The 15,556-nt window shown below is 39.8% G+C and overlaps 1 protein-coding gene across 16 annotated transcripts in view; it reads right to left on the bottom strand.

Moving 5' to 3' along the window:
* UBR4 (ubiquitin protein ligase E3 component n-recognin 4) overlaps positions 1 to 15,556 on the bottom strand; it is a 127,647-nt gene that overhangs the window by 54,640 nt on the left and 57,451 nt on the right. For 2 of the 16 annotated variants that reach the window (XM_070260831.1, XM_070260833.1), the window contains 9 exons: positions 15,231 to 15,314; positions 15,000 to 15,140; positions 14,190 to 14,311; positions 13,427 to 13,538; positions 11,493 to 11,623; positions 11,195 to 11,372; positions 10,626 to 10,730; positions 8,950 to 9,087; positions 7,950 to 8,124 (listed from right to left, as the gene is read on the bottom strand). In XM_070260831.1, coding sequence (XP_070116932.1) covers positions 7,950 to 8,124; positions 8,950 to 9,087; positions 10,626 to 10,730; positions 11,195 to 11,372; positions 11,493 to 11,623; positions 13,427 to 13,538; positions 14,190 to 14,311; positions 15,000 to 15,140; positions 15,231 to 15,314 — 1,186 coding nt within the window. The remainder of the gene's footprint in view (positions 1 to 7,949; positions 8,125 to 8,949; positions 9,088 to 10,625; positions 10,731 to 11,194; positions 11,373 to 11,492; positions 11,624 to 13,426; positions 13,539 to 14,189; positions 14,312 to 14,999; positions 15,141 to 15,230; positions 15,315 to 15,556) is intronic. The other 14 variants (XM_070260832.1, XM_070260834.1, XM_070260835.1 and 11 more) reach the window with 8 other exon arrangements.

Raw genomic sequence — 15,556 nt, 5'->3', positions numbered from 1 at the left:
TGCACAGTGACCCAACCCTTTCTTTCTCATGCTTCCCATGTCCTTGGGAAGGCCAGTCACTGTTTTACCCTCTCACACCTTGTCCATCATTTTTCCTAGTGTAAAATTCAATTTCTGTGCCACCCTTTCCAAACTAGAACCATGATTCTCCCATACATACAGACGGCCATGACCTAGACTTCTTCATCTACAGATAGACAACTGGGCTCCCATATTAAATGTGTGCCTCTGGATCTCTAGTGAATATGCTGACTCAAGATGACCAATATGGAAATTAATTAATTAGGGTCTTGTTGACAAGTTGGTTTGTAGTCTTACCTAACACACAGTTTTACACAGACTACGTGTGGCATTTGCTGAATGAATTAATGGATTAACTCTCACAGACAGTAAACCATTCTTGCTTCATTTTACTTTACGGACTGTGTGTAAGAAACCATATGCCTATATGTTTTCTTGAAATATATGATTTTCATGTATTTCTTGATACCTAGCAGGTATCCAGAATATTTTCAAAACAAAGTTTGAATGAAAGTACAGAGTCTAACTTGAATAATAAATGATTATCATTCTACAAAGAACTAGAAGGAATGAGCTAAAAATGTCCTTCAGAATACAGTAACACATAAAGGCCCACATGTGCATCCAGGAATACTTAGGCAAGCTACGGACGGACTACAAATGAGTAAGAATTGCTCAGAAATGGACAAGTACAAGTAAGGAAAGATGAGATGACAGCAGCAGTGTGATGCTTTTAGGATAAAACATAACAAGCTTTGAGATGGATTAAAGTCTTCAGATTTGGAGAACATGCATGTGAATACACACACACAAAGCACAAAGTCAACACAATGAGTGGAGTCTGGACCTGAACCAAGATCATGCCAGATTATTGGCTTTTCAAATTCTCAGATAGTACTCTTGAAACCTAACAAAAAAATTAAACACTATACCAAAAACTGCAATTTCCTTTTTTTGCGACTTAAAAGTAAAAAAAAAATCAGTTATTATATTATTTAAAACAACTCACTTAACAATTGTTTAATTAACCTGTTTCTGGAAAAAAAAAGGTAATTTAAAACCACTTTAGAGACTTTCATTATCAATATGGTTAGGTTACCTAAATTGACCCTCTTGCTAAAAACAACTGAAAATCCTAAAAACATATAACATCATTTTAGAAGCAATGATGAGTCTCGAGAAATTTCAAAGGATTGAAATCATAGTATGTTGCCCAACCATAGCAAATTAAACTATAAATCAATAACAAAGAAATAATTAGAAAATTCCCAAATGTTTGAAAATTTAGCAATATACTTCTAAATATCCCATGGGCCAAAGACTAAATTACAACAGAATTTAGAAAACATTTTGAACTGAACAGCAATGAAAACGCAATATACCAAAATATGTGGGCTCCAGCCAAAGCAAGCTTTAAAGGGAATTTTAGAGAGAAATTTACAGCTCCAAATATGCATATAAAAAGAAAGATTTAAAATCAATGATTTAAGCTTCCATCTTATGAAGCTAGAAGAACAGAAATTTATGAAGAACAGAAAATTAAACCCAGAAAAATAAAGTACTAAAAAAAGTCAGTAAGTATAGAAAGGAAATAATAAAGAGTGGAAATAAAATAGAAACACATACAACAGAGAAAAGTTGGTTCTTGGTAAATAAAGTTGATAACTCCTAGCCAAGATTGACTTTTGAAAAACAAAAACATAAGTTACCAATATTAGAAATGGAAAAGGTACATCACTACAGATCCTAAAGACATTAAACAGACGATTAATACATTATGAACAACTTTATGCCAGTGAAGTTGATAACTTAACTAAAATGAACAAATTCCTTGAAAAGCACAACACATCAAAACTGACACATGAAGAAATAAAAATAATTCTATATCATTTAAAGAACGAATCTATAACTTAAAGTCTTCCCTTAAAGAAAGTCCAGACCCAGATGACCTCACTGCTAAATTTTTCCAAGAATTTAAAGATGAAATAATACCAGTCTTACACAAACTCTTCTAGAAAATAAAAACAAAACATGTCCTCACATTATGAGGCAAGAATAACATAAATATCAATACCTGACAAAGACATTTCAAAGAAGAAAAATCACACGCCTCAATAAAATATTAGCAAATCAAGTCCAGTGGTACAAAGGATAAAATATCACAATCAAGTGTCCCCACAAGGTTGCTTTAATAATGAAAAAAATCAATTAATGTAATTTACAATCTTAAACAGAATAAAGGAAACACACATAAATCAACTCAATAGGTACAACAAAAACTAGAAAACTTCAAAACCCATTTAAGATAAAAATCTCCCAGCAAACCAGAAAGAAAATTTCATTAATTTGATAAAAGAATATCCATAGACTTCAGTGAACATCATACTTAATGGTAAAATATTAAACTTCTTCCTGTTGAGAAACGAGATAAGGATGTCCACTGTCACCACATCTTTCAACACTGTACTAGAGGTCCCAGCCAATGCAATAAGGCAAGAAAGGCAATTAAAAGGTATAAAGATTGGAGAGAAAAAAGTTAAACTGTCATTATTTGCAGGTGGCAAGACTGTGCATGCAGAATCTATAATTAGAACCTAATTATCAAAATCTATAATGAGGATTTAAGTGAATTTAGAAAGAATACAAGGTTAAATACATTGAATACAAGGCCAAAACAAAAGCAATAATGAGATCACCAGCAATTAATTATTAGGCAAGAGACCGAATGAAGATAGAAATCCAGAGGGGTAAGCAGAGCCCTGAGACTGATTTTAGGGCATTTGAAAACTTAAGGCCATGATGCTCTGAAAGCAACCTGAGCATCTGGTTGCTGAGACCTTCAAAGGGCATCTGGAATAGGAAAAAATGGCCACTATCTGCCCTGAGTGGGTAGAGTCTTCTATAAGAACCTCATAGAAGAACCAGAGAAGGCTACAACCTCAGTTTAAAAGTAAATAGAAATACACCACTTCCCCCCCACACCACTCCACTCAGAAGCCTACAAGAAAAACTAGCTTATTCAAATCTTGACATTGAGAAGAAGGGAGGGAAAAAAGAAAAGCTGCTAAGGATATAGTCCAGTTTATACATTTTTTCCTTTTGGTTAGCAATTTTTGTGTCTTATTTAAGAAATCTTTGCCAACCCCAATATGAAGATATTTTGTCTTTTAAAACCTGTAAGGTGTTATCTTTTGCATTTAAAGTAATAATTCAACTAACTTTTTGGTAAAAGATCAGGTGAAGATTCATTTTATTCTATATTAATTTCCAAGTGACCCATAGCCATTTATTAAAAAGACCATCCTTTCCCTCACTGTACAGAAGAGTCATCTTTATCACTAATCTGGTGACCATGTATGTGTGGATCTCTTTCTAAACTCTAGTCTGTTCCATTAACCTATTTATCTATCCTTACGCCAATATCCCACTGTTTTACTTACCACAGCTTTAGCTTTATAATAAGCTACAGTCATGTAAAGTCCTCTATCTTTGGGGGTTTTCTTCAATATTGTCTTGGCTAATCTTAGACCCTTACTCTTCCAAATAAATTTTAGTATCAGCTTGTCAATTTTGACACATACATAAAACTAGCTGAGATTTTTGACTGGGATTATATTGAACCTATATCAATTGAAGACAACTGTCATCTTTACAATGAGTCTTTCAACCCATAAACATGATACATCCCTTCATATATTTAGATCTTTAATTTCTCTCAGTTTTCAATATAGAAGTCACATAACCTTCAGACTTATACCTATGTATTTGACTTTTTCTGATGCTACTCAAATAGATCTCAAGACACTATAAATAATTAAGCGCGGGAAATTTAAAAACACAAAAGAAAAGACATATTAAGAGACATGGAGAAGAGAATATAATGGTCTAACATCTGCAGAGTCCCAGAAAGAAAAATAACAGGAAGTGAGGTAGCAGCAATATCCAATGAGATAAATAGATGAGAATTTTCTAGAACTAACACATTCAAGCAAAACAAATGCAAAGAAATCCATCATAAGCATACCCTAGAAAAACCACAAAAAACAATTTAACAACAAAGATCTTAAAAGCAGCAATAAGGACATTATTTTCAAAGGAGTAAGAGTTATAATAGCAGGTGACATCTTATTGGCAATAACAATGGATACCATTTTCAATTCTGGGGGGGAAACTGCCAATACAAAATTGTATACCCATCAAAAATACAACCACAAGCTCGGAAAACTGGACAGCCACATGTAAAAGAATAAAAATTGACCATTCTTTTTCACCATTCACTAAAATAAACTCAAAATGGATTAAAGACCTAAAGATTAGGTCTGAAACAATAAGTCTTCTAGAAGAGAATATAGGCAGTACACTCTTTGACATCAGTTTCAAAAGAATCTTTTCAGACACCATAACCCCTCAGAAGAGGGAAACAATAGAAAGAATAAACAAATGGGACTTCATCAGACTAAGGAGCTTCTTCAAGGCAGGGGAAAACAGGATTGAAACAAAAAAACAGCCCACTAATTGGGAAAAAATATTTACAAGTTATTTATCTGACAAAGGGTTAATCTCCATAATATATAAAGAAATCACACAGCTCAAAAATCAGACAACCCAATCAAAAAATGGGCAGGGGACATGAACAGACATTTCTCCAAAGAAGATATATGGATGGCCAATAGACACATGAAAAGATGCTCATCATCACTAATCATCAGGGAAATGCAAATGAAAACTACACTAAGATATCACCTTATACCTGTTAGAATGGCAAAAATATCCAAAACCAAGAGTGACAAATGTTGGAGAGGCTGTGGAGAAAAAGGAACCCTCATACACTGTTGGTGGGAATGCAAACTGGTGCAGCCACTATGGAAAACAGTATGGAGATTCCTCAAAAAGTTAAGAATAGAAATACCTTATGACCCAGCCATCCCACTACTGGGTATCTATCCTAAGAACCTGAAATCAGCAATTCCAAAAGTCCCATGCACCCCTATGTTCATCGCAGCATTATTCACAATAGCCAAGTCATGGAACCAACCTGAGTGCCCACCAACTGATGATTGGATAAAGAAGATATGGGATGTGTGCGTGTGTGTGTGTATATATATATATAGTGTGTGTGTGTACGTACACACACACACACTCACACACACACACACATACACACACAATGGAATACTACTCAGCCGTAAAAAAGGACAAAGTCGTCCCATTCAAAACAACATGGATGGACCTTGAGGGTATTATGTTGAGTGAAATAAGCCAGGCAGAGAAAGACGAACTCTGTATGACTCCACTCACAGGTGGTAGTTAACATATAGACAAAGAGAACTGATCGGTGGTTACCAGGGTAAAGGGGGGGTGGGGGAGGGCACTAAGGGTGAAGTGGTGTACCTACAACATGACTAATAATAACGTACAACTGTAATTTCACAAGGTTGTTAACTATCATAATCTTTTTTTTTTTTTTATTTTTTTTAAAGATTTTATTTTTTCCTTTTTCTCCCCAAAGCCCCCCGGTACATAGTTGTGTATTCTTCGTTGTGGGTTCCTCTAGTTGTGGCATGTGGGACGCTGCCTCAGCGTGGTCTGACGAGCAGTGCCATGTCCGCGCCCAGGATTCGAACCGACGAAACACTGGGCCGCCTGCAGCGGAGCGCGCGAACTTAACCACTCGGCCACGGGGCCAGCCCCTATCATAATCTTAATTAAAAGAAAAAACACATTCACAAAATGTGAGCTAAATAAAGACATTTCCAGACTCACAAAATCTGAGATTTTGTAACCAGGGGACCTCCCTAATGATGGAAAATTTAAATGACATACTTCAAAAAGAAAATGATCCTAGACAGAAGGTCTGAGATGCACAAAGAAATGTTGGGCACAGAAAGTGGTAAACATATGGGTAAATCTAACAAACACTGACCACCGAAACTGTACAAAACAGTAAAAATATCTTGAAAGCTTTGAAAAGACTTTTTTTTTTTTTTTTGGAGGAAGATTAGTCCTGAGCTACCATCTGCTGCCAATCCACCTCTTTTTGGTGAGAAAGACTGGCCCTGAGCCAACATCCGTGCCCATCTTCCTCTGCTTTATATGTGGGATGCCAACCACAGCATGGCTTGCCAAGCGGTGCCATGTCCACACCTGGGATCTGAACCAGTGAAACCCGGGCTGCCAAAGCGGAATGTGCAAACTTAACCATTGCGCCACCAGGCCAGCCAGCCCCCCATACAGACATTTTTAAAAAAATGAAAACAGGGGCCAGCCCGGTGGCCCAGCGGTTAAGTTTGCACGTTCCACTTCGGTGGCCCAGGGTTCGTTGGTTCAGATCCCAGGTGCGGACATGGCACCGCTTCGCAAGCCATGCTGTGGTAGGCGTCCCACATATAAAGCAGAGGAAGATGGGCACGGATGATAGCTCAGGGCCAGTCTTTCTCACCAAAGAGAGGTGGATTGGCAGCAGATGGTAGCTCAGGGCTAATCTTCCTAAAAAAAAAATGAAAACATAAAAATAATAACTTAAATTGATAAGGAGGAGTAAAGTCTTCTAAGGTCCTGATAATATTCAGAAAGAAGTTACAGCTATTAGTTAACTTTAGTTTTGGATAAGTATGCATGTTGAAAGGATTAGTATAACTACTAAAAGATTAGAAACAAAGTGAACAACTTCCAAACTTACAGGGTTGGGGGAGAGGGAAAAAAGGAATAAAAAGTAAATCAATCCAAAAGAGGGCTACAAAGAAGATAAAAAATAAACACAGAAATGGGCAGAACAAGTTAAGAAGCACAAAGTAAATGGTATGCATAGATTTAAATATATCAGTAATTAACACCAACTATACATCAACTTAACTGATTCAATTAAAAAGCAAAGGTAGACTAGATTAAAAATATTTTTGAAAACAAATTTCAAAGAACCAGAAATCACAAAGACCATATTATCTCAATTCATGGATTTACCTAGAAACCCATTAACAGAAAAGGGGAAAAAAAAAAGATTAAGTAGAAAACCCTTCTAAGTTAAGAAATTAAAAAACGAACTCCATCAAAACATCATCAGTTTACCGAGCCAGAGGTCACTTTCATCAAAGAGATGAAGCAAGAGGCTCAGTGGAGGTGGGCGGACACAGGGAACAGAGGGGACTCTGACGCCTGGCTGCTCCAGTGACTTTTTCTTCTCACGGAAATCACTCAGTTCAAAATACTGACTTGTTATTTCTGCACTAATGTGATAACTGGGGGCCTCAACAAATTCAACAAACTTTATATCACAAGTGTATTCTTGGGTTTTTCTTCTTCTTCCTCTTCTACTTCTCTAGTCACCTTTTGGTTGAGAACACATTCACTCCAATCCTCCACCAACCTCCACCAGAGTTTCCGGAGGGGATAGATTAGATTTTATTGATTACTGTCAATTTGTCAAACACCCCACCACTGGTATGTCTAAACATAAACACATATTTGCCTAGAAATGTGTCTGTCTTATTTCTCCGTTGCCTTATGAACAGGCTGAGCAAGGAGTTATGTCTAGTATATACTTAATAATTAATCACTGTTGAGCCTAGAACAATGCCATTTATAAAGAGAATGCTATAGAATGAGTTTATGGCTAATCCTGAAACAAGAAAAACTTGAGTAAGGAAGATACATGTTTTTATCTTTATAGTTACTAAGGGGTATAGGGAGGCCTTCACAGAAAAACCACTTTCTATTCTCTCTGCAACTGATTTGATGTAATTCTAATTAGGACAAAGAAGATAAATCTAGAAAACTTCCTAAGATTTTAAACTGTTTCATGAGTTTACTACCTTTATATTTCAAAAGAAATATACTGTTATCACTACTCTACCTCCCGCAACTGATCCATCATTCTGTTCCTGAAATATCCTCTAGGAAAGCGTCTTGACCGAGGATAACTGGGTCCTGACCTGTTGCTGGCGTGGACATCTCCTTCTCCTTCCCCTTCTCCTTCTCCCTCGGAGCCATCTCCTTCCTGGTGTCCAGTGGTGGTGCTGATGGCACCAGTGCTTGAGCTGACACTTCCTGGTCCAGCCGGATGTCCCTCTGCTGTGGCATCACCATAAGCACTGCTCCGGCCAGATACTAGGGGGAAATGGTTTAAAAAATGCAAATCAATTCCCAAAACACAATGGAATCTGAAGTCAGCAATAGTTAGATGATGAGCGATACCTTCAGATATTTTTTCTTCTGTGTGAAGCTAACTAAGAATTGAACTCATGATTTTGGTCCCACAGCACTATCCTAAATGAATGACTCTCAGGGCAGCCATTCATCCTTCTACAGAACACAAGATCCACCTACAAGAATGATCTTTTAATCTCAGCTGCTGATAAATTTCCATCTCAAATTCCAAAGGAAATGTACACTGATTTGAGAATCTAGAAATTATCAGCTACTCTTAATCTCCTCCATAGAAAATTTTCATATCCAATTTTTAACCACAGACTAATTTATAAGATCAAACAAAAATGGTTTTGTCATGCTTCCTCATTCTAGAGCCCCATCCTATAAGCTAGTACACTGTGAAGATGGCCTGCTATATTAACACATCAGATCATTAATAGGATTGCCAAAAAATCTTCCCCCAATAGAAAAACCAAAACCACAGTATGATGGATTTCAAGGTTATACCATCACTGTTTTAGATTAAGCATGATTTGGGATTACGCATGTCACTGCTTTCTTCTACTAAGAGAAAATTAAAAGCTGTCTGTAAAACCTTTCAATAGTAACTTCACTGAGCTTAAGCTATTATCACTGAACATCAGAAACTCCAGGGGTGAGGCTGAATGAATTCCATAAGGCTTTCAATGAGTCCTCAAAGTTTCCCTTTGCTGAAACCAATCCCAAGACCCAGGCAGGTCCCCACCCTCTGCCCAAGGAGATCAGGACCCCTAGCCACATTACCACTGTGCTCGCCAGCCACTGAGTCCACTGCACTTCCCCCGCTCTCCGAGCCCACACTACCACCATGGTCAGCAGGAGAGGTCCGAAGGGTGGAACCATCAGTCGCTGCTGTGCTGCCCTCGTCGTCTGAGGCTGGAGCTGAGAGAGTAACGAGAGCTGTTACAGGTAAAAACCCCTCCTTGGGGCAAAAGCATCACACCACATAGTGCAGAGGACACAATGCAGTCTATATGTCCTGTCATCAAAGAAGAAAGGGAAAGATTTGCTTTGCCGGTTAATCACTAACAGGAACAAACACTGGAACACGGTGCATTGCAAACAGTACTCAGACAGAAGTGAAAACCCAGTTCACTGGGCATTTCCTTCGCTATGACATTACAGTGCAAGTAGGACAGTGCAGAGATTCAGTAAGAATCCGTGACATGGACACTCAGTTTTCTAGCTAAAATGCTTCACGGTCACCATCGTGTAGGTGTTACTGACACCTGCTGAGATTGGAAACTAGCCATTACCATTCAAAGTATAACTCTCAATTTTAATGATTTATTTTATAATCAGTCAATTCGTGCTTATTGTTAGGAAATCAGTTATCACGAGCTCTTGAATCAATCGTTTGGTTTTTTTTTAATCAGGTGGTTTAGAGGGGAACTCACTGGGAAATTTCACACCTCCTAACCATCCTCATCAGATGCTAATTATAAAGCAAGGAAATTCCCCAGAGACAGCCACAGCATCCAGGATCAGGGCTGAGCTGAGACAGGAGGAAAATGCTGGATGAGATACATGGGGGAGGAAAGCCAAGACAGCTACAGAGCACAGGAGGAACACAACTGGCACAGCACAAGAGCAACCTCAAAGCCTGAAATGAGAGCAACTAAAGAGACCTATGAAAAGCAACAAGCCAAGGCAGCAGGTGAGAGGGGCCAGCCAATTTCTCCCTTTTTTAATCTATCCAGGGTAAAACTCCCAAAAGAAAACAAACAAACAAATACAAGAAAGCGTCAGTCTGAAAAACTCTAAATCAACCCTTCAATTACTCAAGGGTTAGTTTTCCAGTGGATTGTTCAGGTGTGCCATCCTCCTCTATTTGGTCCAACTCTCCACTCAGAAAGTATTTTATTTTTTATCAGATTAGGAAAGAGATCGAAAGTAAAGACAATGAGGTCTGAAGACGTATCAGGCATCTGCATTGTCCACAAAAACCCTGTCTCCCAAGCTCACAGACCCCTGACGTTTAGCCACATCGACTGTTCTGAACCACAACTCAGATTCTTGCAGCTTCACTTTGATTTGCAAATGAAGGAAAAAAGTTAAAAGGTGTAAGCTCTATTTCTTATCTCCCTTTTAATACTGTCTAAAATGTTACAACTCTGGTGAAGCCCTGAGAGCTGCAATTTAAGCCCTAAAGCTGATCAATCTGCAAGCTGCTCTCTTGGCCTTTCCTCGGGGAATTAGCTGAAGCCAGGCAGCATGCAAAGTGTAGGGAAGCAGAGCCATGAGCACCTTTGCCGAGCTGCATCACTATGCCTTCCATACCTGTATTTCTAAAGCAAAGGCAGAAGCAGGAAGTCCAGAATGGCCTGTCAAAGCAGCTGCCCATTACACTCTCACAGCACTGGAAACAAGGCCTGAGGGTCCTGGGGCCCTGAGCCGTGCTCCTTGCTGTGGACAGTTACCTGATGCTGTGGTGTCAGAGAGGGTTCCTGCGTCCAGAGAGGAAGAGCTGGGTGCCTGGCCGGACAGCCCCAGGCTCTGCAGGCCCAGGGCACTGCTGCTGCTGCCTGGGAAACAAGTGGAGAGTGAGCACAACATCCCCTCCAGACCCCATCCACAATGCTGCTTTGGCCACCTGCTGCCCTCAGGAGTCTAAACTCACCAGCATGTGACCCCCTTTGGCCTAGAGGAAGTTAATCAACAGCCATTGCTGTCCACCCACCAAGTTTGGTCACAGAGATGGTGAAAGGCTTCCTTTAGCTCAGGCAGGACACAGGCTGGAGGAATCTAACAGATTTGGGAGGAAATAATCCAAAAGACCAAACTAACAGAAACTATGAGATTGGCTCCAAGACTGAAAATCCCACCACAATCTCTCTCACTCTCCACCTGTACCTCTGAACAGCTCTCACCCAGATCAACCTCTCCCCAAATCTGGGGACAAGCTAAGTCAGCCAGATATCAGTAACTGCCAAACCCTCTTTTCTGTGCAAGCCCAATGGGCTGCTGTGTTCCTGGCATTTCCTTCTACCTTGTTGGTCCTGCTGCAGGCTCAGGGCAATGGCTAGTTCAACCATGGTCTCGTCATCTGCATCAGGCGGGATGTCCAGCATGGGGGGGAAGCCCTCTGCGCCTGCCAGCAGGGCCTCCAGGGGAGAGGGGTTGCCATTGTTGACATTTTCAGCTGTCTCCAGGACCATCGACTCAGACTGCAGAGAGAAAGCTCTGTCAGTGTCCCGTGGTAAATGGTAGCTGTTGGAAGTCCACTGAAGAAGAGCTAGAGGAGAGTTCTGAGGATCCTCCTCCCTCTCCTGCTGCCAGAGACTCACCACCATCTCAAAATCTCCATGGTCCACCTCACTCTGTTCCTGGCTTTCCTGACGGATGTGACCACCATTTGGGATCCCTGATGACTGCATTTTCTCATCTGCATCATCATCGTCATCATCATCTTTGTCTCCTGAGTCAAAGAAACCCCAGTCACCTGACGGTGCTTGCTCTTTCCTCCTTTGGCATGTGGCATAAGTCAACATAGCAAACAAAAACCCAAGACAAGCTACCAACTAGCATCCTGTGCTTTAGAGGTGAACTCCAGGGTGCTGTGCCTGGCCTTATTCTCGTTTCCTGGACCTGACAGGATCTGGGAAGATGGGGTTGGCAGTGACAGCTTGCCCCACTGAGAAAAAGACTTTTCCAGCTGATGAAGGTTAAAAAAAAAAAAAACCTTGGATTCCAAAGGGATTTCCATAAAGCAGAGAAATCTAAGACCAGTATGCCCCATGAGCTCTCATCAACTCTCAGGAGACCCTGGGCAAGACAGGAAAATAATATAATCAAGATGTTTATTGGTTATCTGTCACGGCAGCTTAGAGCGTTATTTTACTATTTTTTCCCAAAATAACTGGGTCAGTGAGATTTTTTTCATACTACATAGTCATCATGAGAAGAACCAGAATTGAAATGTAAAATCATCGACCGGAAGCTGAGGACACCACTACAGGTTCTGTCCAGGCCAGCTTCTGTGTGATGAGAAGGTAGAAGTCCTTCTTCTTCTAACAAGGTAGAAGTCCAGGTGAGACTGCTAATTGTCAGAAGAGGATGGAGACCTTGCCTTCCACTCGATGGCCTGTGAAAGTACGTGAATATGGCCTTGATTGGAAACAAACTATCTGCATTCTAGCTTCTCACCAGAGAAAAGGTGCACAAACTGTTGCTTAGCTCATCAAAGCTTAGATAAGATAAACGATACTCAAGGAAGACTGTCTGAAGGTCACAAAGTTGCATACATTCCTCTAGACTTAGGCTGTACCACACAGCAGCCATTAGCCACACACGGCTGCTGAGCACTTAAAATGTGGCCAGTCCAGATGGAGACGCGAAGTGTGTATGTACTACACACTTGATTTTTAAGACAGTACAAAAAATTTTTTAAAGAATGCAGAGTTTTTCACTAATAATTTTTTATATTGACTACATGTTGAAATATTATTTTTGATATACTGGATTAAATTAATTATTAGTAAGTTAATTTCAAATACTTCTTTGTACTAATTATAAAATGTGGGAACAAATAAAAAATTTTAAATTATGTAGGTCACTTTCATTGGGAATTTACTTCTGAGCCAAACCAAGTAACCAGAGAGTTACATAATGTAATAACTGTGTATAATTGTATATCACTTTGTAGAATTGCTTTTACTAGGCTGTTAAATGTTACCTCTTGACTTGTGTCCAAGTGTATCATGAGGGAAATCTCTCGTGAAATTTGCTATCACTTACTGTCAGTAAGTCTGCTGTGGATACTACCCCTTAGGCAACAAGAGAGACCCTTAACAAAGAGCTTTTACGCCAGGAAAAGTATATTTTTCCTGAAAATTGATTTTTTGTCTTTAGCCACTGTGATTCTTGTTAACTGTTCTTATTTTATTTTTGCTATGGTTCTTAGGAAGCTTTCAGCCAAATATAAGACCTTCTCCTAATCACCGCACAGGACCTCGTGATGTGGATTTTTTGCATCCTTGGCTTGGTTTTACTATTGTACCTTTATTTTCCTATGGCCTTGATTTTATTTTCATCCTATTTACTGTATGCATTTTTATATGGCACCTGAAAGTCTTCAGGAGAGAAGGTAGGGTAAAACAAGAGCTATGTACACAAAGTCTCCAGGACCTTGGTAAACACGAGCAGCACAGCCTAACCCTGTACCCCTCATCCTCCTCTCCCCACCACATGTGCACAAGCCTAACCCCAGACTTCACATTACCCATTGGAGTGTTGCTTCGAGGGGAGGAGGGCAATGTCACGTGTCTCCGCTTGTTCCTGGGCCTTAGGACTCGAATTAGAGCTTGTTTACAAGAGAAGCTCACGGCAGGATCCTGAGGTTGGAAAGGAGACTGTCATGCTTAGGTTTTATATCATTCATGAAACTGTCTATAAAGCACTTCCTTTTTTGGCCAATCACTTACATGGATCTGGAGTATCTACCTACTCTCACCTGCAACCCTGCTGACCAAGTTCAACGGTTAATCCCATTTCCTGACCTGGTATATGTAAGACCCATTCGCTACATTCCTGTCTCTCAGTTCCCAGTAATAGACTGGCAGGTCATTTGCTCCTGAAGTCACTTTGGCTCTCTACAACTGGGTTCTGGCTTATAATCAGGCTCATCTTAGCTCTGTGCTAAAATCAGTACTTCTAACACTTAGCTTCTATGACAGAGTCAATGGAAATAGATCTTCATGATGTTCATTCATGTGTTCATTTAATTAGTACTTACTCAGCACCATGTAGCAACCACTAGTATATTCCCTGGGGATTCAGCACTGAACAAGAAGAACCAAGCCCATCCCTTTTTCAAACCTTTCTTTTCCATGAAATGAGTAAGATCTTAAAGCTCTTACTGATACTCAAAACTCTTAATTCCCATTATCTTCGTTTGTTTTATTTAATTAGTTAGCAAACTTATAAAAAAATTTCTAGACATTCTCAGACTGACAAGGGATATCTGGGGCTGTAATGATACATACAGGACATAGCAGCATCTGCATGTAGATCTTGGATGCTGTATTAATACAGTCCAGCTCACAGGTACAGTAGCCATGGATAATGTCCACCAGAGCATTGACGGTAGCTTCAATATGAGTTAGGCCTGAAGGGGAGAAAAATACGGTGGAAGAAAATCCTAACTACTTGAGAGCCTAAGACAAAAGCACAAATTCCTATCCCCTCATAAAGGTCATGCTAACCAAAAAAATCACAAGTACACACGTAGCAAAATAAATAAAACACATGACCTTGACGTGCCTTTTAAGTTTACTGCTCAAGCAACCTCCAAACCTAATGAGCACCAGGGTCGTTCTACTTTTCTAGATTGCTATTCAGATGCTTACTCTTCCATCTAAACTTCGGATAGTGTGCGAAGTTAGTTAGATACCAAAGGCAGCGGCAGCTTAGAAATAAAATAATTCTCAAGGCTGATACTTAACTTTTATCTTTTGAATTGGCTTTGAATCAGGCTTTCAAAGATTTTTTTAAAACAAGTCAAATATCACTAAGACGCGCGCACACACACAGACACACACACACAGTGTCTCTTTACATGTGAAAAATTCAACCCGACATGAAGAGAGAGAAGAAAATCCCACTTCTCTGCCACACGGCTAAATTCCTGTATCAGGAACAATGCACTGATCTCACAGACTTCTATTTCCTAACTATTATTTCCGGAATAAATGGATGATAAGGCTAATAAAAGCTAGGGGTTTGATCTGTTCAAAGACAACTTACATCAGGCTTCGCTCTCTATCAAGATTCAAGTATCCCTTTTAACACGATACCTGGCAGGCAGGCGGGTGCCAAGAAGGCGTTCTTGGGTTTGGATGCATGGAGTTTCCAGAAGTGGTTCACCAGCTGGGTGATGAAACTACAGCAGTCTCCTTCCAACTGCTTCTGAGGTTCTCTCCCCTCATCCACTCCTTCTAATCAGGAGAAGAAAAATTATTAACGACGGTAAATCTGAGATGGAAATTTAATTTGTTTTAAGGTTAACTCAGGTCAAGGAAGCTTGCCTGGGGAGGGAGTTTCAAGTGGGGCCCCAATCAATATGCCAACTATCCCTAGACTCCAGCAGGCACATCTAGGAAGAAAACAGTCTGGGAAGGAATATCACAGAAAACATCGTATGTTAGAGTTAAGTAGCAGGGGGAGCATTCAGGGTCTTCACAGCAGATTCAGAGATCTCAGGCCCAGCTGTTCAACTTCTAAAAGCTAGGGGAACACCTGAGACTTTCTAGAATGATTCCTAGATTAAAATAATAGAAGGAGTAACATGATGATGACAGCATTTTGGGAGCATGTAAATAACAGAACTGCAGAGGCATCACTAAGCTGTATT

This window comes from Equus caballus, chromosome 2, assembly GCF_041296265.1.
Source record: "Equus caballus isolate H_3958 breed thoroughbred chromosome 2, TB-T2T, whole genome shotgun sequence".
NCBI classification, from domain to species: Eukaryota; Metazoa; Chordata; class Mammalia; order Perissodactyla; family Equidae; genus Equus; species Equus caballus.
The sequence above is the reverse complement of the archived record's forward strand: the minus strand, read 5'-3'. Positions and strand labels throughout refer to the sequence as shown.